A 24,816-nucleotide genomic window follows, 5' to 3' on the forward strand; every position below is an offset into this window, starting at 1 on the left:
CTACATTCATATAGCAACTTCAAGTCAAATATCACAAACTACTACCTAATCATCCTTTTTTTTTTTTTTGCTTCTGAGTATAAGGATTTTTAGGAACATGATGTGCAGAAATGGAATTGTATGCACAGACGCACACATAAAAATTGTAGTTAAGAGATGAAATTGGCACCGACTGCATTACTGCAGCATGCAGAGGTTTGCAGTTGACAAAAAATTTATCAGCCATAAAAGAGCAAACTTTTTCTTTGCAGCTAGTTCATCAAACATCGACGCTAAAACTTTTGACGGGATCGATGTAGCTGGAAGGAGGTTAGCGAAAGAAGTATATGTGGTAGAGACTATTCTCTGTTGTTCATGTATATATTGACTGCTTAGGAAGCTTACATAATAATGCCCTATGGAAAGAAGGTCTTGGACGTGGTTCAGAAGATGCCCAGCTTGAACAAGATTTCCTTCATAGTACATTCTTTGGGTGGTGTGTTTGCTAGATATGCTATTTCTATACTATATTCACTGCAAGCAAAAGAAACGGGAAGCGGTGTTGGTGTCATGCCGACAGTTAGAGGATCTGAAATGTCACACACTTCAGGAATAGTGTCTTTCAATGGTAACAAATCATCGAAGGCATGAAACGAATTTGTGTCTTTATTAAACAGGGCATCTCTGTGTGTGTGTGTGTGTGTGTCTGAACAATGCATCTCTCTTTTTATGCATATGTAATCACGTTAGATAGATCGATTATGCCACCAGATCCGTTCTTACCGCCAAACAACTCAGTTGCTAGCGGACTGATTTACAGGTTAACTATTGCCCAGAGACGGGTGATGCATCGTGAATCGGGTTAAAAACTCAAAAGTAGTGCTCTAATCCATCGAGGTTAAGGCAAGCATCATGCACTTTTAGGCGTGCGGACAAGCGCTGCAAGCCCCAATGCCTGCTTGCACGTTACTTGATTCTTTGATTGATTCCATGAACCTTTTGGGAGCAACACAACACACGCGATGAAGCCAAATTAACACACGCGCATTGGGTGAACGGCCTCACGTGTCGTACACGCATAACCACGTACGTGCACGTGACGACTAACAGCTTTAGACTCGATGCATGCATCGGCGTGTTTGAAATCACCCAAACGAGTAGAGTGTTGAGTGACTGCAAATCGTATCCAGAGAGTATAGTAGAGTACTTGCTGCTTCTTTTCTTGGTGAGTACTTGCTGCTTCTTTTCTTGGTCTCTGGATCTCTGCGGCGACTACGGTGGCCTTTTCCCAATCTGCGATGCCGACAGCGCCGAAGGTACTCTTCAACCCGTCCTTCTCCTCCTCTTCTGTTGAATACATTTGCTTCAGCATCCTTTCTTCTGGTTTTGATGTGGACCGATCCATGATGTGCAGATGCTCTTCTTCAACGTGTGCTCTTGAATCTTGATTGAGCCAAGCGAGGTGATGATGCTTTTGCTCCAACTGTTACCCCTCGATGTTCTCTTGTTGCTATTCCATTTATTTTGGATTGTAATGCATTCGTGAGCTGTTGCTTTCAAGAACTGAAAATATCCAGCTTTTGCTCATTCGGTGGTTCCTTCTCTGAAAACAATTTGTATCTTGTAGCTGTCTCATGTTCCTCCTCTATCTACAACCTTTTTTTGTATGACATTTGCTGCTTCTGATGATGTGAATTTATGATGTGCAGAACCGGATTCATCTTTGGTAACTGTTGCAAAGGACGACTCCACAAATTGGATCTGGAGAGATGCTATTCAGGGTAGGTACCCTCCTTCTACTTCTGCTTTGGATAGCTAAAGTATGCACTGCATAAGTGCATATGCTCCCTGTGTATACTGCTACTTTCACCAGCCAGTCAGGTTGAAGTTTTGCTCCTTCTGCCTTCTGAAAACCATTTTGTTTGGATTGCAGAGTTTCAACCCAAGGGCAATGCTATAGCGGTGTGTTGATCTAGAGAAAACACAAATAAAGGTCGAGATATGGAGGTTGCTGCTGGGGCCATGGGCCCTGTCATCCGTAAGCTCGGTGAGCTGCTCGTCCGAGAATGCAATCTGAAGAAGCGAGTAAAGAAAGGCGTCCAATCGCTCCTAACAGAGCTGGAGATGATGCACGCCGTACTTCGCAAGGTTGGCGAGGTGCCACCGGACCAGCTCGAGGAGCCGGTCCGTATTTGGGCTGGCAAGGTGAGAGACCTCTCATGCGACATGGAAGATGCTGTTGACGACTTCATGGTGCGTGTGGATGAGGGTTCAAGCAGCAAGCCAACGGACATGAGGAGTCGAGTCAAAAAGTTCCTCAAGAAGACCACCACATTGTTTGGCAAGGGCAAAGCACTTCATCAAATCTGTGATGCCATCGAAGAAGCTCAGGATCTTGCCAAACAGTTGGCGGACCTGAGTAAAAGGTACGATGTTGACATGCGTAGCACTAGTAATGGTGCTACCATTGACCCTCGTGTGTTAGCTCTGCACAAAGATGTAGGGGAGCTTGTTGGCGTTGACCGCACAAGGGATGAGCTTATCAAAACACTGAATTCTGAGGGCGGGAGTTCTAAGGAGCAATGGAAGACAATCTCAATTGTTGGTGTTGGTGGGCTAGGCAAGACTACACTCACCAAAGCAATTTATGAGAAGATCAAAGCCCAATTTCAGTGTGCGGCTTTTGTCCCCGTAGGTCAGAACCCAGATATCAAGAAAGTTTTCAAGGACTTACTCTATGGCCTTGACAAAGTAAAGTTTCATGACATTCATAATGCAACAAAGGGTGCTAATCTACTCATTGAGGATATCAGTGAATTCCTTGTTGATAAGAGGTATGCATCACCTAGTGCTTATCCTTTTGTGTATATTTCGGAAATATGTGAAGTAGTGAGACGAATACTGAGTTTCATATCTTCATTTCCTTATTTGTTATACTTTTATACCTCTAGTAGTTTGTTCTTTTTTAGCAAATTCTACTTCTTTCTTTTTTTGCACATGCGCCTTATTTTTTAGTCATGTATACTTCTATGTAATTTCTGTTGCATTTAGTTTTTGCATGTATATCCTTACTGGTTATATAAGCCTATGGTTTGCTGTACTGCCTTACAGTTATCCTTGTAACAAAATTCAGTTGTGTATATATATGGGAAACTAATGCTATCAAAATGTTTTGCATAGGTACCTCATCGTAATCGACGATATATGGGAAGAAGACATATGGAAATATATAGAATGTGCTCTCTACAAAAATAAACTCCAGAGTCGGGTAATCACAACAACCCGTAGTGTGAGTGTGTCTGAAGCATGTCTCAATTCCACTAATGGCACAATTCATAGAATGAAACCTCTTTCTGATGAAGACTCGCAAATACTCTTCCATAGAAGAATATTTCAAAGCGAGGAGAAATGTCCAGAAGATTTGCAGATAGTATCAAGAGATATATTGAGAAAATGTGGTGGTGTACCATTAGCCATCATTACAATAGCTAGTCTTCTGGTTAGTGGCCATAGGATAAAGCAAAAAGAGGAATGGATGCATGTGCACAATTCGATGGGACGTGGAGTTACACAAGGTGGTGTTGTGAAGGACATGAAGAGGATATTATCACTCAGCTATTATGATTTGCCTCTTTATCTGAAGCCTTGTTTATTATATCTAAGCATCTTTCCTGAAGACTTTGAGATTGAGAGAGAGTGGTTGATATGGAGGTGGCTTGCCGAAGGTTTTATCCAGTGTGTCAAAAAAGAAACCAGGCTATTTGAGATTGGAGAGAGCTACTTTAACGAGCTCATGAATAGGAGCTTGATCCAGCCAGCAGAAATCGATAGGGAAGGAACGGTAGTAACTTTCCGTATACATGATATGGTGCTTGATCTTATCTGCTCACTGTCAAGTGAAGAGAATTTTATCTCCATATTGGATAATGCTGAGTGGCATGCACCTAACCTGCAAAGGAAATTTCGCAGGCTATCACTTCATAATATCAAGGGAAAGGTTCAGAACAGTCAGTTTGATAGGACGTGCCTGTCAAAAGTGAGGACCTTTGCTGTTTTTTCTCCTGTTGCTTGTGATTGGTTGCCATATCTCTCAAGCTTCCAATTTTTACGCGTGCTGGATCTTGGAAATTGTGGCAGCCGGGAAGGTAGCTCTGGTATCAGCCTCAAGTATGTAGGGAATTTAATTCACCTAAGGTACCTAGGGATAAAGAATACTGATGTTCAGGAACTCCCATTGGACATAGGCAAATTGCAGCTTTTGCAAACATTGGATACAAGAGGCACTAGGATACAAAAATTACCTGCAAGTGTTGTTCAGCTCAGAAATTTGATATGCCTATACGTGGACTTGGTGCTGCCAAGAGGAATGGGGAACTTGACGTCCCTCGAAGTGCTGGACAGTGTAAAATTATCCTGGTCTCCTCACATTGTAAAAGAGCTGAGCCATCTGACAGAGCTTAGGACATTCAGTATTAACTGTGCTAACATGGACGGGGATTGGATTGATATACTAATCAAGTCTCTAGGCAACCTGCAGAAATTGCATAATCTGCGTATTCTTTATGGTGGCAGATTGATAGATCGCATGCGTGAAAGCTGGGTGCCCCCTCCACACCTCCGTAGTTTTGGGTCACATAGTTTCTTTGAAATTGGATGGTTCTCGATACTTCCAAATTGGGTTAACTCAAAGTCACTTCCCCACCTCTCCACCCTGAAAATAGAAGTGCAAGAACTTCAACGGAATGACATTCAGATCATCGGGATGCTGCCTGCTCTTCGGTCTCTGCAGCTGCGTGCAAGTTGCGTGATGGGAATGTTGGTTGTGAGGGCCGATGCATTTCCATCCGCGAGATACTGCTCATTCTATGGGTTTCTGACTTCGCCGTGCCTTTTTCCGCCTGGAGCTATGCCAAGGGTTCAGCGCCTTGGGTTCGAGGACACTGTAGAGTCGATCGCGAGTGGTGAGGTTGACTGCAGCATGGGGCACCTCCCTTCTCTCGAGCATGTTCAGGTTTTTCTGGAGCGTGAGAATTCCAGCGATGAAGACATGGAGACAGCCAAGGCTTTGCTGAGGCGCGCAGCAGAAACCCATCCAAAACGTCCCACCATTCAAATCCAGGACTGTATTTGAATGCTGACATGCCTTTGCCGCCAGTAAGGTATGGTATATACTCATCTGAGCAACCATGAATTGTCTTTTCCTGAATATATATGCTCATTACCACACTGTTTGATTTATCACTCTTACTTCCCCAATTTCAGGGCTTCAACACAATCCCGGAGTCAGGTGCTAGTAATTCCATCAGTTGTCGTGGATGCTGTTCCAACATTTCGGTAGGCAACAAACAATTCACTGTGCCGTTGCAGTCACCAACAACTTACTGTACCACCACAACTCCCAATAAACGAAAGCTAATTCCCTCCAACATATGTTCGGATTCTGTCCTTTGCTAAACGGAGGCTTTGGCGTGATTGCTCATGATGAACTGTTTATTTCTCCTGCATTTGCTTTCAGAAACACAACACCTCCTTTCCTTTATTCAGTCAAGACTCGTACAATAAAGGCTTGCATTCAGTTGGCATTATTTTTAGCAGTATTTGATTGTTTAAATACAACCTTGCTTTGTTTTTACTGCCTTATTAATTAAGAGTTGATTGAACTCCTGTTGGCTTGTTTTTCTTTGGTGGGCACTTATTCAGTGAAGGCTCGTAGAATGAAAGGCAGTTTGGTTGAATTCCTGTTGTAGCTCCAGAAGGCGTATGACTGCCTTGATTGGTCGTTCCTTAGGCTCGTCATGGCCAAAGATTTGGATTTCGGCCGGAATTTTACAATTTCGTCCGAAATTCGTATATACCGGTTAGGCCCGGTATAAAAAGTATCCGGTTAAATATTTCGGCCTGTTTTAAACCTCCAGCCCAGCCAAGGTCCAAAATAGCCCACGTATACCTGCCTGTGGTATAAAAACACCAACGAAAGCAGCGCAAACCCTAAATTTCATTTTTCCTCTATCCACTCCTGTGTGACGGCTGCAGGGAACGAAAGCCGGAGGTGGCGAGACAGCGGCAGCGCCGCCTCCGCGCAGCCTCCTCCTCCCTCACCACTCCACTCCCTCAAGCACTCCTCCTCGTTCTTCTTGTTTCAATGGAGGTCATGCCCTGGGCTGCGCCCTTGGACGCGGCGACCCAGTCGACGGCGGCAACAACGTGGACCGCTGCCATCTGAACGTATGAGCTCGAGTCTATGGTACTCCACCGTATATGGTGAGTGCTAGCTAGCTGTGCATGAGTAGCACCAACAACACGTTAGCTGTGAGCAGTAGTATTGCCCGCATGCTAATATATGAAGGGTCGTTCAGGGTTAAAGTTTGTTCTGCTTAATTTAATTACAAGATTTTCTTTAAATTTCGGCCATTTTTCGTTGAATTTTCGGCCAATTTTCGTTCTAGATTTCAAAGTTTGATTTGTGCTTTTCGTCCGAAATTTTCCGAAAAAATACCGAAATCCCGAATTTCGGCCATTTCGCCCAGGAGCGGTAAAAAACTAAAAACGAAATCCAAAATCTTGGTCATGGCTCGACGCGGCTTCGATGAGAGGTGGTACTCCTGGGTCATGCAGCTGGTGAGATCCGGGAGCACTGTGATCAACGTAAATGGGGAGATTGGCCCTTACTTTCATGCTTTCAGAGGGGTCAAACAGGGGGACCCCCTCTCCCCCTGCTGTTCAACTTGGCGATGGACGCGTTCGCTGGCATCCTGGATAAGGCCAGGCTTGCCAGCCACCTAAAGGGTGTGGTGGATCACCTCATCCCGGATGGGGGTTTACCCACTTAGAGTACGCGGATGACACCATGCTTATGGTAGCAGGCTCGGATGCGGACATTGCTCATCTTAAGTTCCTTCTCCTCTGCTTTGAGAAAATGTCGGGTCTGAAGATTAACTTTGATAAGAGCGAGGTCGTGATTCTTGGCTTTTCGGAGGAGGAAAAACTCAGGCTTGCGGACAACCTTAACTGTAGGCTGACCTCCTTCCCCGTTTCCTACTTGGGAATGTCGTTGGCTGAGTCAAGGATCTTAGTGAGTGGGTTCGACCCGCTTGTGAGTCGGGTCGCTTCCCGTGCGGAGCCTTGGTGCGGTCGGTTCACCTCCAAGGGCAGCAAGACCGTCCTTATTGGCTCCAACCTGTCCAGTCTCCCTATGTACATGATGGGGATGTACATCCTGCCAGAAAGTGTTCATAGCTCCTTCGACAAGGAGCTGGTGAGATTCTTCTGGCAGGCGGGTAATGGCCGGCCTAAATACCACATGGTGAAGTGGGCCTATATGTGCCTCCCAAAGGATCGGGGCGAGCTGGGCATTCTGGCTTCTCGCCGTATGAACGTCGCCCTCATGCTCCGCTGGGTGTGGCGGATCTCTCGGGGCGATGGGGGGTTGTGGTTGCGTCTCATCGAGGCCAAATATCTGCAGGGTTCTCCCCTCTTGGCTTGTTCGTGCTCAGCTGGCTCCCAGTTCTGGAAGTCCATCCAAGCCATCAAGGAAGAGATTAGGGCGGGTCTGCGATTCTCGGTGAACAATGGGGCTGGGACGCAGTTCTGGTTGGACCCATGGTTTGGGGATGCCCCGCTCCGCCTGCGCTTCCCTAGTCTTTTTGCGATTTGTGCAGCTCCGAATATCCTTGTCTCCGAGGCGGCAAGGGTAGACGGATGGCACTTCGACATTCGCCGCTCTTTCGGTCCTGTCGAGGTTCACGAGTGGGACTCCCTGTGGGAAATAGTCCCCCTTCCGCTCTCCTCGGAGCCGGACGTGGTGTCCTGGAGCCTCTCCCCTTCGGGAGAATTGTCCGTTAGCTCGGCCTATCAGACCCTCTGTCGTCATCCGGTTCTTCCGTGGCTCACCCCGCTATGGAAGGCCCCGATGCCCCTGAAGATCAAGATCTTTGTTTGGCAGCTTCTCCGGGACCGCCTGCCGTCGGGGACCGAGGTGCTGAAACGCCATGGTCCGGGCAACGACATTTGCCCCCTCTGCCACGTCTCGGAAATGGGCTCGCGTATTATTTTCTCGTGCGTAGCTGCTCATGCGCTTTGGTCATATGTGTGTGAGGCTCTGGGCCCGGATTGGGCGGCCCTCGACCTTGCAGATTTCCTGTAGGTTAGGGCCACTCAAGCTGGCCGTAAGGGCTGCCTTTTCTGGCTTATTTTTACGGCGATGGCATGGTCGCTCTGGACTACGCGTAACAAGATGGTGATTGAGCAGGTGTTCTCACGCGTGCGTCTGACTCGTTTTTCAAATTTCTTGCCTTCTTGCAGCTCTGACATTCGCTCGCTAGACCCCGAGATCGGGACCGGCTTCAGCTCACTCTGGATGCCTTGCTGACGACTGCCCGTCGGCTCTCCCGTGCTCCGGCCTCCTAGCTGGTCTCAGTGGCGGCCTCGTTTTTTGTTTTTTGAGGTGGCTTTGTTTCACCGCTTGTCTATGGGCCTGTTAGTGCTGCGGCCCCAGCCACTTGTTCTTTTTTCTTTTCTTTTTCTGCTTCTTTTAGGCTCATCTGGCTATGGTAACTTGCTGGTCTGTAATCGGGATATTGTATGGTTGTGCTTTATCTATAAAACAGGGCGAAAGCCTATTTTGAGAGAGCTGCAGATTTGCTTCATCATGTTCGTTCAGCTTCCTCTAATGCTGCAACTCCTGTTTTGGTCGAACTATAAACGCCCAACCCGGCGCCCACAAAAAACTTATTTACAGCGCGTCCAATCTAAAATTTAGCGCGCCGTCGAACGCTGGCTCGAGCGGAATCCCAAAAATTAGAGCGCTTGGGGCACTTCAGTGGAAGCCCAACAATGAGGCGCGCCGGGGGCAAAATTCAGCATATTTTCCATCACATTTTTTATCACACAGGATAAGAACGATACATAAAACATAGTTGCATATATAGTTTAGATAGTTAAAAAAACTACATAGCATAGCATAGATATAGATTAAAAAAGCCGATAAAAAACTACTCATCGTCGTCGTCGAACTCCGACGCGCTGGTGTCCGATTCCTCCGTCGTGATGAAGGCGTTACACCAGCGTTCATCGTCGAAGGACCAAGTCGACTCTTCCTTCAGCTCTATCTGGAAGAGTGTGGCTTGCTTCCGCGTACGCCTATCTGCACGATAGGCGTCTTGCTCCGTCCTCTTCTCCGTCCTCCTTTGCGAGAAGAATTGGCGTTCACCGAGGACGTCCTGCGGGAACTGTCGACGCCATGCCTCCATGGCATGCTCATCCATCTCAGCAATGCTGAGACGATGCTCCCGCCTCCGGTTCCGGCGACAGTCCTCGTCGGTGACTACCTGTGGACGAGGCGCAAAGTTCTGCGCCAAATCCATCATCGTCACCTCGGGGAAGTTCATCTCCCTTCGAGGCCTGTTCAAGCGGCACGCCGCCCCGTCGTACGTGTCGGGGCTTCCTCGGCGGTGTTGAACGTGTCGAGGCCGAGGCGCATCTCTCCGGATCGGATCTTCGAATAGAACGTGCCGGATGGGCGCGCACGGATGCCGCGGTAGCCAGAAGTTCCACGGCGGTGCAACGTCATGTTGGCGCGGCGGCGGCGGGGAAAGAAATGAGGCAGAGGGGCGCGTGGCGAGGAGAGGGAGGGCGTGTGGCGGGGCAGGGGCGAGTGAGGGTGCGTGTGGCGAGCACTGCGTTTTATTGGCGCGCTGGACGCCGCGCACCAAATCTAGCGTGCGCCCGCCCGCCTTTTCCCGCGCGCGCAAACATTTCCCCCACGCACGAGTTTGCCGCGTCCGCAAGAGCGCGCGAAATCGTCCCGCGCGCGTTAAAATGGAGTTTTAGTGCACGAGCGCGTTTTTTTGGCACGGCCGTTGGAGATGCTCTTAGGTATGAGGAACTGACATTACAGGGGGGCAAGGGGCTAGTACATATACATGTGGTAAAAGGCAAGAAACCCCTCATACAATGGTGATACAAAGTAAAAGGACTATACACATCTAACACACACCCTCAAACTCATGATGGGTCAACAACACTGAGTTTGAAAAGAAAGAACCCTTGATGCACTCGACTTTGTGCCTTCATTGGTCCCATTAGAGTAAAAATATTAAGTGGATGAAAAGATACTAAAAATCTATTACTTTTTTAGATGAAAAGTGGAAATATTACATGGCATATATGTTAATGTGCGCAAGAGGATACATTGACTGGATTGAGGAGTATCAGTAGAGTTAGCATGAAGATAGTTTGAGAAAATATATGACCTAATACTATAACAGTTAACAATATAATATAATTGAAACCCTACAAATTTGTAGCAAGCATTAATGATCCTCACACTATATATGCTTGCTACAAAATCTCTATTATCGGCAACGTAACGAAAACCTTAAGCTACTAAAATTATTTTTGGACGTGTGATTTGGCACTATTGATTACCCAAACAAAGGCATTAGGCTATGCTCGCAAATAAAATTACTATTTTATAAAATCCAATTATGACTAAGAATAAAGTAAGATTAATCTATATGGCCACAGGTGGAACAACAACTCATCGGCCTACTCGAGAGAATATATAGGACACCTAACTAACGAATGTGGAAATTGCTGGTTAATATGGTTGGTGTTCTTGAAGCTTGATGCCGGACTGTGTAAACATGTTATTTCAAAGACATATCATTAGTTATTTTTTAAATAATTTTTTTTATCTATGAGCAATCTAATCATAAATAATAAATATTGAAGTTAAACATTAAAAATGTACCATTGCTTAAAACATTGTGTATTGTACAACAAAAGTTGTAAAAGGAGTGTAAGTTATGTGCAAAACATAAAAATTAATTAATTAACATTTTTATGCAATGAATATGTAGCCCTCGCATTCGCGAGGTCCACCCTACTAGTTTTAACTAAAGATAACGTCATCAAACGTAACTGACATGAAAGCACGAAGTGTGTATTTTGTCCTCAAGAAAAGACAATAAGTGTTTTATTCTTCAATTGCAAGTTCGCACGCTCTATCTAATCAGCTATCCAAATGACTTTCAACTTGTATCCATCCACTTCCGTTGCCAATGTTTTTGGCAATTGGGTTAAATGGGATAGATAATAAGTTTAGAACCATTTTTTGGGTAGGAGCGCTTGCCGTTATATAGTCGCTTTGGTTGAGTAGAAATGACAAGGTTTTTAATGATAAAAAATTTCTCTCGTTTGCACTTTCTCTTCCGATGCACAAGTATTCTCCGCTCGTGGTCCACCTTACAACGGACGGAGTTTCGAAGCCTTTTTACGGAGACTTGTATGTGACAGGTGGTGAGGGATATTTTTGTACCACATGGGTGGCAGCTTGATCCCCGGATTGGGCCTTGCTATCCCACAGACAACAGCGCCAGAAATTGACACGTTGACAGAGGTTGGGCTTGCGTTGGTTCTTCCCTTGAAGAGGAAAGGGTGATGCAACACAGGAGCAGTAAGTATTTCCCTCAGTTTGAGAACCAAGGTATCAATCCAGAAGGAGGGTCTCGTCAAGTCTAGAGTACCTGCGCAAACACAAACAAGCTTGCACCCAACGCTTCAAAGGGATTGTCAATCCCTTCAAGATTGTTTGCAAAGTGAGATCTGAAGGCGGAAAGTGCAATGAAGTAAAAAAGTCTAAGGCTGAAAATATGGTGTGGAGTAGACCCTGGGGGCCATAGTGTTCACTAGAGGCTTCTCTCAAAATAGCAAGTATTACGATGGGTGAACAAATTACTGTCGAGCAATTGATAGAACCGCGCAAAGTCATGACGATATCTAAGGCAATGATCATGCATATAGGCATCATGTCCGAGACAAGTAGACCGATACTTTCTGCATCTACTACTATTACTCCACACATCGACCGCGCTATCCAGCATGCATCTAGTGTATTGAGTTCATGACGAACAGAGTACCGCTTTAAGCAAGATGACATGATGTAGAGGGATAATCTCAAACCAATGATGAAAACCCCATCTTTTTACCCTTGATGGCAACAACACGATGCGTGCCTCGCTACCCCTTCTGTCACTGGGTGAGGTCACCGCACGGTATGAACCCAAAACCAAGCACTTCTCCCATTGCAAGAATCATAGATCTAGTTGGCCAGACAAAACTCACAACTCGAAGAGAATTACAAGGATATGAAATCATGCATAAGAGAGATCAGAAGACACTGAAATAAGATTCATAGATGATCTGATCATAAATCCACAATTCATCGGATCTCGACAAACACACCGCAATAGAAGATTACATTGGATAGATCTCCATGAAGATCATGGAGAACTTTGTATTGAAGATCCAAGAGAGAGAAGAAGCCATCTAGCTACTAGCTATGGACCCGTAGGTCTATGGTGAACTACTCACGCATCATCGGAGAGGTCATGGTGTTGATGAAGAAGCCCTCCGTGTCCGAATCCCCCCTCCGGCAGGGCATCAGGACGTGCCCCAGATGGGATCTTGCGGAAACAGAAGCTTGCGGCGGCGGAAAAGCGAATGCGATGATCTCCTGATTTTTTTCTGGATTTTATGAGAATATATAGGCGAAAGACCTAGGTCAGGGGACGTCCAGGGGGCCCACAAGCCTGGATGGCGCTGCCCCCCTGGCCGCAGGGTGGGGGCTTGCGGGGCCCCTGGGGCTCCCCTGCCTTGGGTCCCAAGTTACCCAATCTTCTTCCGTTTCAAAAAAAAATCTTTTCGGGGATTTTCTTCCATTTGGACTCCGTTTCAAAATCTCCTCTGAAAGGGGTCAAAAACATGGAAAAAACAGGAACTGACACTTGACACTGAGTTAATATGTTAGTCTCAAAAAATATATAAAAGGCATGCAAAATATCCAAAATTTGACAAGATAATAGCATGAAACCATCAAAAATTATAGATACGTTGGAGACATATCAGGCCTCCGTAGGCAACGATGATTTATGTCTATATGATTGTATTACGTCTCCCGCTGTTTTCAGTTACCGTACTTTTAGTATGTGATTGTGTACATTTTAATTATGCAGAGGTCGGTTGTAATGCTTAAATCTTTTAAGTAATAAAAAACCTTTATCAAAAACTACGTGCTCACATGCAGAAGGAGAGAGTTCAATCTGAATTAGGAGCTACCTGACTGCTCTGAGTCGCAAGAAGGAAGGGCTGCATGTTATATTTAACAGCAAAAGTATTAGGAAACAAAAATTTAAACTAAGGATTTTTTTTTGGAAAAAACATATGTACGTGAGAAAAATCAGGAAAACTATAAAATGGGAAAAGTAAAAATATAGATTGAAAAGAGAATATTCTAGAGAAGACTAGAAACCACGAATAGCATAAATATTGTAGAAATAATAGGGTAAGTAAAGACTTATGAGAAAAAAAAATGGGAATAAATTTTAAGCTTTAAATACAGTAGCTAATATTCGATGAATTTCGTACATTATAAATACTAGTACAATGCCCGTGTGTTGTCACGACGGTATAATATAAATATTGTACTGGTTCAATATTAATTGTATGAAACATAGTAAAAATGTCGTGCGTTGCACCGGTTAGATTATTGATTTGTAGACCATTAATTTTGTACTTGAAATAGCTCTCATAATAGAGAAAGAGAAGATGCTGATGTCCTTACATTTTTTAGTCAGTTTGACCTTTCTTGTTAATCCGGAAATGAAGCATTAATTGCTGGATCATCACCAATGAAGAACACCCCTCGGCAACAGAAAATGATGATTACAAACTAATTGCAGGCACACTGTTATAAAATCATCATAATATGTTTGAAATGGCTCTCATAATAGAGAAAAAGAAGATGCTGATGTCCTTACATTTTTTAGTCGGTTTGAACTTTCTTGTTAATCCGGAAATGAAGATCATCAACAATGGAGAACACCCCTCGGCAACAGATAATGATGATTACAAACTAATTGCAGGCACACTGTTATAAAATCATCATAATATGCAATATCAAAACTATATTTAAAACGTTTGAAGGAGGTACCCTTGATGGCACAAATTTGCAGCAGTAGAACATGTGAGAGCCATTCACCCACTGGAAAGCTATGCATAATCTAATTTCATCGTTTGTTGACATTCTCACAAATAGCTCATGTGCACAATCTCAGTCAAAAAGTACATTGGAAGTTGGAAGTAGGAAGCAGGGTAGGTGACCTGTGTGGAGGAGTTGGGGAATATCAACAATGAGCTCGTCGTTATTGTGGAATATGTTGATCATAAGAAGTCAACTGCAGATCAGACCCATGCAGATGTACATTGTCTGTATTTTTCAAATAGTACTGCATCATTCTTGCACGCAGGGAAATAAGGATGTTTCATTTGAAATAACATGTGAATTCATAACTTGGGTATGTGGGTACCATCGAGAAAGCTTTACTGGTCATGAAAGTACCAATTTCCCCTACGATCCTCTCTCTAATATCAACAAAAACAGGCAACGGATCCTGAATACCTCTCCCTCCAGTGTGGAGTGGGTCTGAAGCTCACCATATAGTTTTACTTGATCCGTATGCAATCTGCATATCCTGCGATAAATTCATCACGCCATCCATCAGCGATTTGCGTTTGAATGATGTGACTGTCACCCACAAACAAGAGACCATCTATTAAAAAAAAGAGTCCAAACTATTGAAAAGGAAAAGAGTCCAGCGAACACTCACGAAGCACCAACCTGTAGCGACATGCACAACGAGCCCTCGCAGGAGTTCAAACCCGAGTGAGTCGAGCCAGTCACCCCCCGCCAGCAATTTGTAGCAGTAGGAACCTCCTCCCCCATCCCGCCGGTGAGCCAGCTCCTCCCCGCGCTTCTCCCTCCCCTTGTACTCCCGTTCTCTCGCCACAGGGGCGGCGGTGCAAACGGCGGTGGTGACGAAGGCATAGGGAGGCCACGCGTACGGCGGTGGCGGCGGAGGCATAGGGAGGCGACACGGACGGTGATGGCGGCGGATGACGTCGGTGGCGGTGGAGGCACGGGGAGGCGGCGCGGGCGTTGGTGGTGGCGTTGGCAAAGGGCGGCGGCGCAGATGACAATGGGAGCGAAGGCAAAGGGCAGCGCAAGTTGCCGGGAGCGAAGTGCTGGGGTGCGGCGGCGGAGGTTACCCTAGCGCCGCGGTGTATCTCGTTCTCGTGCGGGAGAGAGAGGCTCCATGGAATCGGTATTCTTTCACTTGGATATGAGTGCGGGTTCATTACTGAAAAATAGAAGGGTTTATTTATAAAAGCAATGCGACGACGGACGACAGAAGCACTCCGTGCTTTAGTATTAGGGAAAGATATGTGTCTATGTGGCGTCATTATCGTCTCGATGGCAACATCGAGGTACAACCCCCTCTGCTTCCCCATGTCCTATGTGCCCCGATGGAACCCCTAGTTCCTTGCAGCGTTTTGATTTTCGGTTTGACAATTTTTTTCACCCTAGGCCGAGATGGACGAATATCGGTCATTTTCAAATTTTTCGACCGAAATTTGACTGAAGTTTGACTAAAATTTGACCAAAATTCATCAAATTTGACCAATTTCGACGGAAAGATAGATCTCGCCCCAGGCCCAGATGGCCAAAATTCGGCCAAAATCCATTTTCTTCGGCCGAATTTCAAAACACAGGTTCCTGATGAATGGGCGGCATCGTTACTGCTTGGAGGCGTGGTCTTGGGCACTTGATTGGGAGGGGGGCAACCTTGGTTGGGTACTGGTGGCGTCCTGGATGTTCACCTCGCTCGGACTGTTTTGGGAAAACCCCCTTAGATTTACAGGTTTATAAGAATGTTTGGATGAATGTCGTTCAGTTTATATGAAATTCGCCAGGTTTGTCCGAGTTTCGTTCTATTGATTTGTTAAGTGTTTGAGATATATATGTAAATCGGATTGTGTGGCGATCTTCCGTACGTATCCTCGTTTGCGGACAGCTGGTTCCTGTTCATGGACGGATACTTAGGAAATTTGCGAGTCGCCCATATGCCGTAATCGATCGATGATGCGACCAGATCCGTCTGTACCGTCGACCGACTCTGAGTTGCTAGCTGGCTGATTTTCAAGTTTAATAAGTAGCGCCTGGTGATGGATGATGCATGGTGAATCGGGTCAGAAACTCAGAAGTAGTGCGCTAATCCGTTGGTTAAGAAAAAGCTAGCATCTTATGTACTTCCTCAGAAGTAGTGCGCTAATTAATCCGTTGGTTAAGAAAAAGCATCTCATGTACTTGGGCGTGCACGAGCAGGACAAGCGCTGCAAGCCCCAATGGATGCATGCACCTTTTGGGAGCAACGCAACGACACACGATGAAGCCTATACGCCAGCCACCCACCTAGACGAGTAGAGTAAAAATGTACGTACGTATATATATACTCCGGTCCGGCCGACAAGATGCACCGTACACGCCTAACCACGTACGAGCACGTGATGACTTGCACTACTATGATTGATGACTCGATCGACGCATGCAGGAGCGCACGTACGGCACGGCATCACGTGCGTTAGTTCATGTGTGTTGGAAATCACCAACCCGTCCACAAACGACTGTGGAGCGTGTTGTGTGACTGCAGACGAGACGACCACAAGTCACTCCGGCCGTATCCACATTAATTAGTGCTGCGCTACTTGCTCTCTCGCTCTCTGCGGCCGGCGACTACGGTGGTGTCCTCCCAATCTGCGGCAGAGACAGACAGCGCCAACGGTACTCTTCTACCCGTCTCCTCTTCCTCTTGTGTTCAATACATTTAATTTGCTTCAGCCTCCTTAATTTGTTCTACTAGTTTTGATGCAGATCCATCATGTGCAGAGTTCGGTCAGGAGGATGCTCTTCTTCAACTGCATGGTGCTCTTGATTGACTGAGATCCAGGCGAGGTGATGCTTTTGCTCCATCTGTTCCTCCCTCCATAATCTCTTGTTGCTATTCCATCCATTTGAGTGGTAATGCATTCATGCGCTGTTGCTTTCACCAACTAAAAATGTCGAGCTTCCTCGTGATACGGAAACAATTAATAGATAGTCATCACGTGCTCCTGATTGAGCCAAGCTAGTCAGGTCCCAGGTGATGCATTTTTGCTCATCCTGAAAACGATTGTGTTTCGGTTACAGCCATCTGTTTCCCCTCGATCGATACTCTCTTGTTGCTATTCCATTCATTTGAATGATAGTGCATTCATGAGCTGTGTTGCTTTCACGGACTGAAAATGTCCAGCTTTTGCTCATCTAGTGGTTCTCTGAAAATTATACTAGCTAGTATCTCCTAGCTGTCTCCTCCTTCTCTGTACAACCTTTTTCTTCTTTTGATATTTGCTGGTTCTGACGACAATTAATGATGTGCAGAACTGGATCTATATATTCCTCCACTACTTCATGTTTGGTAGCCATTACAAAGAACTCCGCAAATTGGATCTGAAGAGCTTCTATTCAGGGTACCCTTCTACTACTTCTGCTTTGTTGGATAGCTAAAGGGACGCACTGCATATGTGCCTTCTGTCTACTATAAGGTTCAGGTTTTGCTCTTTCCGTCTTCTGAAAGCCATTATGTTTGCATTGCAGAGTTTAAACCCAAGGGCAATGCTATAGCGGTGTCTTGATCTAGAGAAAACACAAATAAAGGTCGAGATATGGAGGTTGCTGCTGGGGCCATGGGCCCTGTCATCCGTAAGCTCGGCGAGCTGCTCGTCCGAGAATGCAACCTCAAGAAGCGAGTAAAGAAAGGCGTAAAATCTCTCCTAACAGAGCTGGAGATTATGCACGCCGTACTTCGCAAGGTTGGCGAGGTGCCGTCGGACAAGCTCGAGGAGCCGGTCCGGATTTGGGCTGGCAAGGTGAGAGACCTCTCTTGCGACATGGAAGACGCTGTTGACGACTTCATGGTGCGTGTGGATGAGGGTTCAAGCAGCAAGCCAACGGACATGAGGAGTCGAGTCAAAAAGTTCCTCAAGAAGACCGCCACACTGTTTGGCAAGGGCAAAGCACTTCATCAAATCTGTAATGCCATCGAAGAAGCTCAAGATCTTTCCAAGGAGTTGGCGGACCTGCATAAAAAATACGAGCTTGACATGTGTAGCACTAGCAATGGTGCTACCACTGACCCACGTGTGTTAGCTTTGCACAAACATGTAGGGGAGCTTGTAGGCATTGAACACACAAGAGATGAGCTTGTCAAAACATTGATTTGTGAGGACAGGAGTCCTGAGGAGCAATTGAAGACACTCTCTATTGTCGGTGCTGGTGGGCTGGGCAAGACAACCCTAACCAAAGCAGTTTATGAGAAGATCAAAGCCCAATTTGATTGTGCGGCTTTTGTCCCGGTGGGTCAGAAACCAGATATCCCAAAAGTTTTCAAGGACTTGCTCTATGGCCTTGACAAAGTAAAGTTCAAGGACATTCATAATACAACAAAGGGTGAAAATCTGCTCATCGAGGATATCACTGAATTTCTTGTGGATAAGAGGTATGCATCACGTAGTCCTTGTCCTTTTATGTATATTTCCGAAATGTGTGAAGTAGTGAGATGTATACTGAATTTCATATCTTCATTTCCTTATTTGTTATACTTTTATATCTGTAGTAGTCTGTTCTTTTTTAGCAAATTCTACTTCTTTATTTTTTGCACACGCGGCTTATTTTTTAGTCATGTATACTTTTATGCAATTTCTGTTGCATTTCTTTTTTGCATGCATATCTTTCTATATCCTTAGTGGTTATATAAGCCTAAGGTTTGGTTTAGTACCTTATACTTTATCCTTGTTACGAAATTCAGTTGTATATATATGGGAAACTAATGCTATCAAAATGTTTTGCATAGGTACCTCATCGTAATCGACGATATATGGGAAGAAGACATATGGAAATATATAGAATGTGCTCTCTATAAAAATAAACTCCAGAGTCGGGTAATCACAACAACCCGTAATGTGAGTGTGTCTGAAGCATGTCTCAATTCCACTAATGGCACAATTCATAGAATGAGACCTCTTTCTGATGAAGACTCGCAAATACTCTTCCATAGAAGAATATTTCAAAGCGAGGAGAAATGTCCAGAAGATTTTCAGATAGTATCAAGAGATATATTGAGGAAATGTGGTGGTGTACCATTAGCCATCATTACAATAGGTAGTCTTCTGGTTAGTGGCCATAGGATAAAGCAAAAGGATGAATGGATGCATGTGCACAATTCGATGGGCCGTGGAGTTACACAAGGTGGTGTTGTGAAGGACATGAAAGGGATATTATCACTCAGCTATTATGATTTGCCTCCTTATCTGAAGCCTTGTTTATTATATCTAAGCATCTTTCCTGAAGACTTTGAGATTGAGAGAGAGTGGTTGATATGGAGGTGGCTTGCTGAAGGTTTTATCCAGTGTGACAAAAAAGAAAACAGGCTGTTTGAGATTGGAGAGAGCTACTTTAACGAGCTATTGAATAGGAGCTTGATCCAGCCAGCAGAAATCAATTGGGAAGGAACGGTAGTAACTTTCCGTATACATGATATGGTGCTTGATCTTATCTGCTCACTGTCAAGTGAAGAGAATTTTATCTCCATATTGGATAATGATGAGTGGCATGCACCTAATCTGCAAAGGAAATTTCGCAGGTTATCACTTCATAATATCAATGCAAATGTTCAAAACCAACAGTTTGATAGCACTAGCCTGTCAAAAGTGAGGACCTTTGCTGTTTTCTCTCCTGTTACCTGTGATTGGTTGCCATCTCTCTCAAGCTTCCAATTTTTACGCGTGCTAGATCTTGGAAATTGTGGCAGCCAAGAAAGCAGCTCTGGTATCAGCCTCAAGTATGTAGGAAATTTAATTCACCTAAGGTACCTAGGGCTAAGGAATGTTGATGTTCAGGAACTCCCATTGGACATAGGCAAATTGCAGCTTTTGCAGACATTGGATATAAGAGGCACTAGGATACAAAAATTACCTGCAAGTGTTGTTCAGCTCGCAAATTTGATGTGCCTACGTATCAACGACGACTTGGTGCTGCCAAGAGGAATGGGGAACTTGACGTCCCTTGAAGTGCTGGGCAGAGTAAGATTATCCCCGTCTCCTCACATTGCGAAAGAGTTGAGTCATCTGACAGAGCTTAGGACATTCAGTATTAACTGTGTTAACATGGATGGGGATCTGATTGATATATTAATCAAGTCTCTAGGGAACCTGCAGAAATTGCATAATTTGCGTATTGATCGTAGTGGCAGTTTGATAGATTGCATGCGTGAAAGCTGGGTGCCCCCTCCACACCTCCGTAGTTTTGAGTCATGGGGTTTCTTTGAAAATGCGTGGTTCTCGATACTTCCAAAGTGGGTTAACTCAACGTCGCTTCCCCACCTCTCCACCCTGGTCATAGAAGTGAAAGAACTGCAAGGGGATGACCTTCAGATCATCGGAATGTTGCCTGCTCTTCGGCTTCTGCGACTTGCTGCAAAACACGTGATGGGAACGTTGGTTGTGAGGGCCGATGCATTCCCATCTGCGAGATACTGCATGTTCTGGGGGTTTCCGACGTCGCCGTGCCTTTTTCCGCCTGGAGCTATCCCAAGGGTTCAATACCTTGTGTTCTGTGTCTCTGCACGGTCGATCGCGAGTGGTGAGGTTGACTGCAGCATGGGGCACTTCCCTTCTCTCGAGCAGGTCCAGGTTGATCTATTGCTTGAGAATTCCAGCGATGAAGAGAAGGGGACGGCCAAGACTTTGCTGGGGCGCGCAGCAGAAGCCCATCCTAAACGTCCCACCATTGAAATCGATTAGACACGAGTGCTGACGTGCCTCTGCCGCCAGTAAGGTCTGAGCAACCATGAATTCTCTTTTCCTGAATATGCTCGTTATCATACTGTTTGATATATCCCTCTTACTTTCTCAATTTCAGGCCTTCAATAAAATACTGAAGTCAGAAAGGTACTAATAATTCCATCAGTTGCCGCAGCTCCCAATAAACCAAGGCTCATTCCCTCCAACATATGTTTAGATGCTGTCCTTTTGCTAGACGGAGGCTTCCGCATGGTTGTTGATGATGAACTGTTTATTTCTCCTGCATTTGCTTTCAGAAACGCAGCACCTCCTTTCCTTTATTATTTGGTCAAGACTCAAGACTCGTACAATAAAAGGTTGCATTCAGTTGGCACTATTTATAGCAGCAGTACTGCCTCTACGTTTATTTGATTGTTCACATACAACATTGTTTTGTTTTCACTGGCTTATTAATGAAGAGTTGATTGAACTCCTGTTGGCTTGTTTTGCTTTGCTTGGCACTTATTTAGTCAAGGATCGCAGAATGAAAGGTAGTTGGTTGAACTCCTGTTGTACCTCCAGATTTGCTTCATCCTGTTCGTTAAGCTTTCTCCTCTTGCTGCAACTCGTGTTTTCGAACTCATGGGAGATAGAACCACAAACAATCAGATGTTCATAGCGATAAAAGGCTGCATTCAGTTGGCACTGCCTCTACGTTTATTTGATTGTTCACATACATCATTGTTTTTTTTTACTGGTTTATTAATGAAGAGTTGATTGAACTCATGTTGTCTTGTTTTGCTTTGCTTGGCACTTAGTCAGTCAAGGCTCATGCAATGAAAATGAAAGGCAGTTGGTTCAACTACAAATTTGCTTCTACTTTGTTATGTCGGAGACTTTGTGAAACCGCGGATTGTTTGTTTCCTTTTCTAAATAAAGGGACCGTATGCATCGTGCTGATGCAGAGGCCGGAGGTAATCCTCCTTTTTTTTTAAAAAAAACTACAGATTTTCTTTATCCTATTTTTGTTAAGCTTTCTCTTCTTGCTGCAACTCGTGTTTTCGAGCTCGTGGGAGATAGAGCCACGAACGCTCGGATGTTCATAGCGATGGTGCTAATGGGATTGCTAAATTTTAATTGCTTGCCAGCTTGTTGCTTCGATGCCTGCATATGTTACTCATCTCTCACAAAAAAATGTATTTGTGCTGCAAATGTACAGGAATTACTGATACATTTGGTTGCAGAAGGTTTGCAAATCAGATGTAGAGGTAGGTGCTGCCACAAACTGAAAACGAACTAAAAAAAGAGAACATGAAGATATTTTTCATTCAGATGATTGCCTCGACTTGTGTTGGAGCAAATGCTATTAGAAGGGGAATAATTAATGACTAGGAATAACCTGAGGAGAAGGGGAATACCAAAACCCCTGTTGAATCTGTGCATCAACTAGCAAATACTTTATGTACATGTAAAAAGAAACAGAAGACCGATGCCTGGGCTCTTTAAGACAACGGAATGAATAAACAGGGTATGAGCAGTATATGCAGTTCTACAGCTCATGCGTGTGAATATGTTCGAAATCTGGAAAGCTCAGGCATTTGAAATTTTATTAACACTAAATGCTTGTTCATGCAGGTCCTGCTTTTGTTGATCCAACAAGAATGAACTTATGAATGGTGGGTGTCCTAGCGATTCGCGAATCGGAGAAGGCGCCCACACCACCCCTGCTTTTTTTTTAAAAGGAGGATCATCCCCGGCCTCTGCTTCATGATGATTCATACAACCCTTTTATTAGACTAAAAAGTTCCAAACAAGTGCAATATCCAGCGAGAACTCAAAGAACACATAAAAAGGAAAGATAGGCTACGATGACTAAACACCTAGCCGAAGCATCCAGGTATGCAAGTAGGTGGTACCTAATCTGAGCCCCCCGCGTCGCCCCCGCTAGGGCGACTCGGGCGGCGCCCAAACCCTAGCCGCCGGTGGGCGCTCTCCCTCCTCCACTCCCTCCGTCGCCGCCGGGCAACGCTCGGGGGCCGACGGCAGTGGCGGAGGCATCCCTCTCTCCCACGTCTTCAGGGGTGGTGCGGGGCCCCTGCACACGCGGAGGCATGGCCGATTTGCGGAGCGACGGCGATGGCTGCGTTGATGGCGGCGGTGGTCGTCCCTGCCTCAGGCAATGGTGGCTGGAGGCACGTCGGCTGGCCGGTCATGGGCAGCGGCGTGCGGCGGTTGGCCTGGTTCGGGTGGCGGCGACGGGCTATGCCACGGCGGCGCGTCATCCGGCTTCAGATCAGCGGCGGCGTCGAGGGCCTGGTGGATTGCTCGGTGGCCTCCGATCAGATCTATTCTGGCCGGTGCAGCTGGCAGTGGCGGTCATCTCCTCTGTCAGAGGTGGTCGGCCTGAGGCTGGGTGGTTGGATCTCGCGATCCATCATCCAGTCCCGGCTGCGAGTCAGGAAGACATAGTTGCCGGTGAAAACCGAGCCGATGGCAGACGATGGCGGCGTTCTGCGTTGTTACCTTGATGAAGGCATCGTCGTGTAACTACTCTTGACCCATTCATGATGCTTAGGGGGAAACCCTAAGATCTGATCATCAAATCGGACGATGGCAGCACTACGGTGTCGTGTCTCTCTTGGGAGCATCGTTTCTCGAGCAGCACTGGATGACAGAGGAAGGCCGTGGAGCAGCTTCGTCTTGATCGGAGCTTCGGTGGAGATGTCAAGTCATGCCTGGCCAACAGGTGCTACGCTGTGTCATGCCTACTCGGCAGGTGCTACGCACGACGGATCTTTCGGAGCCTTCATGTCAGGATGGACGAGCGCAGGACGGTGGCGCCATTGGGCGTCGTGGTGGCGTCGACTGATGGACGGACTGGCAAGGGTGATACGGATCTCTCTCCTAAAGATGGGACATTGGTTCGATGAGGATGGCGGTTTCTAAAACGTGTGCAAGTGGTATACGATTTAGGTTTGCTGCATCGTTCGTTGTTCTGATACGTTATAGCACTAGTAGAAAAAGGACCTATTGTCCCGGTTCGTGAGGCCATTTGTCCCGGTTTTTGAACCAGGACTAAAGTGTCGGTACTAATGTCCTAAACCTTTAGTCCCGGTTCTTGCATAAACCGGGATAGATGGGCCTCCACGTGGCCGGTGCGGCGAGCCCAGGCAGGAGGCCCTTTGGTCCCGGTTGGTGGCACCAACCGGGACCAATAGGCATCCACGCGTCAGCATCTCAGGTGCTGGTTTTTTTTAAAGGGGGGAGGGTTTGGGGGTTTTGGGGGGTTAATTTAGGTGTTTCATATATTGTGTTAGCATGCTAATTAATAGAGAGAAGTGTCCTTTCTTATCTCCGTGCTTGGTCGACGCTACATACTATACGTATAGAGAGGACTAGACACGCTAGCTAGTTAAGCAAATGAAGGAAACAGAAGATCGTCATGAACAGATGCATACAAAGAGAAGTGATATCGACCACCTCTCCTTCTCTGAGAGATTGGTCCAACAACAAGTTCTCGTATATCTATCCGACGCTACTGGCTACATATATACAATATAAGTATCTTTTACAATATAATCTCCTAATTAAAATTGAACCCTGCAGGGTCCACATAGTATTCTCCGTCTTTAGCGATCACGTGGTTAAGAAAGAATGCCGCCAATTCCTCTTGAATTCCTCGCATACGATGTGGTGCTAGGAGTTCATCTCGCATCCGAAATATCTAATTTGAAGAAGGGGGTCAATACATATATATGAATAAATGAAACTGAACACAAATGATGGTAATCAAATAAAATTATGAATGTAATTATTTACGCACTTCATATTGTTTCTCGGAGTAGCCCCGCTCACAGGTCGTGTGGCGGATGGACTCGCAAATGTAGTATCCACAGTAATTAGTCCCTTCTTCCTGCCACAACCACTTTACAAGAAATAGAGGTCAATCAAACTGATAATTAGCAAGCATGCTAAATGGTATTGATGAAACTAGCGCTTGAATCAGTAGGAGATGCGTGGAACATATATGCTACTATAGTACTTACTTTCGGGTGTCTAAACTGCAGCTTCTTTGGCAGTCCCGGAGTTTTTGAGGTGAATTTACTCCAAACCATGCCAGACAAA

The 24,816-nt window shown here is 45.6% G+C and overlaps 2 protein-coding genes across 2 annotated transcripts; both read left to right on the plus strand.

Annotated features, from left to right (window-relative positions):
* The first annotated feature begins 372 nt into the window (after positions 1-372).
* Positions 373-5,582, plus strand: LOC123413254 (disease resistance protein RGA5-like). Its single transcript, XM_045106196.1, has 6 exons — positions 373-1,295; positions 1,394-1,441; positions 1,689-1,760; positions 1,913-2,813; positions 3,160-5,138; positions 5,242-5,582. Exons 4-5 carry the CDS (start codon positions 1,981-1,983, stop codon positions 5,108-5,110), a joined length of 2,784 nt encoding a protein of 927 aa, XP_044962131.1. The 5' UTR covers positions 373-1,295; positions 1,394-1,441; positions 1,689-1,760; positions 1,913-1,980; the 3' UTR covers positions 5,111-5,138; positions 5,242-5,582.
* A 10,981-nt stretch (positions 5,583-16,563) lies between these two features.
* Positions 16,564-21,185, plus strand: LOC123410528 (disease resistance protein RGA5-like). The gene is made up of 6 exons (XM_045103476.1): positions 16,564-16,657; positions 16,748-16,828; positions 17,294-17,382; positions 17,510-18,410; positions 18,765-20,746; positions 20,831-21,185. The coding sequence occupies exons 4-5, from the start codon at positions 17,578-17,580 to the stop codon at positions 20,710-20,712; spliced, it is 2,781 nt and encodes a 926-aa protein (XP_044959411.1). The 5' UTR covers positions 16,564-16,657; positions 16,748-16,828; positions 17,294-17,382; positions 17,510-17,577; the 3' UTR covers positions 20,713-20,746; positions 20,831-21,185.
* Positions 21,186-24,816: the final 3,631 nt, after the last annotated feature.

Source organism: Hordeum vulgare, chromosome 7H (assembly GCF_904849725.1).
Source record: "Hordeum vulgare subsp. vulgare chromosome 7H, MorexV3_pseudomolecules_assembly, whole genome shotgun sequence".
In the NCBI taxonomy this organism is placed as follows: Eukaryota; Viridiplantae; Streptophyta; class Magnoliopsida; order Poales; family Poaceae; genus Hordeum; species Hordeum vulgare.

Excerpts from the sequence above, each read along its gene's own strand:
- LOC123413254 (XM_045106196.1), top strand. The coding sequence starts at position 1,981 with ATGGAGGTTGCTGCTGGGGCCATGGGCCCTGTCATCCGTAAGCTCGGT. Across the intron at positions 2,814-3,159 it reads GAATTCCTTGTTGATAAGAG|GTACCTCATCGTAATCGACG; the intron begins GTATGCATCACC and ends TGTTTTGCATAG.
- LOC123410528 (XM_045103476.1), top strand. The coding sequence starts at position 17,578 with ATGGAGGTTGCTGCTGGGGCCATGGGCCCTGTCATCCGTAAGCTCGGC. Across the intron at positions 18,411-18,764 it reads GAATTTCTTGTGGATAAGAG|GTACCTCATCGTAATCGACG; the intron begins GTATGCATCACG and ends TGTTTTGCATAG.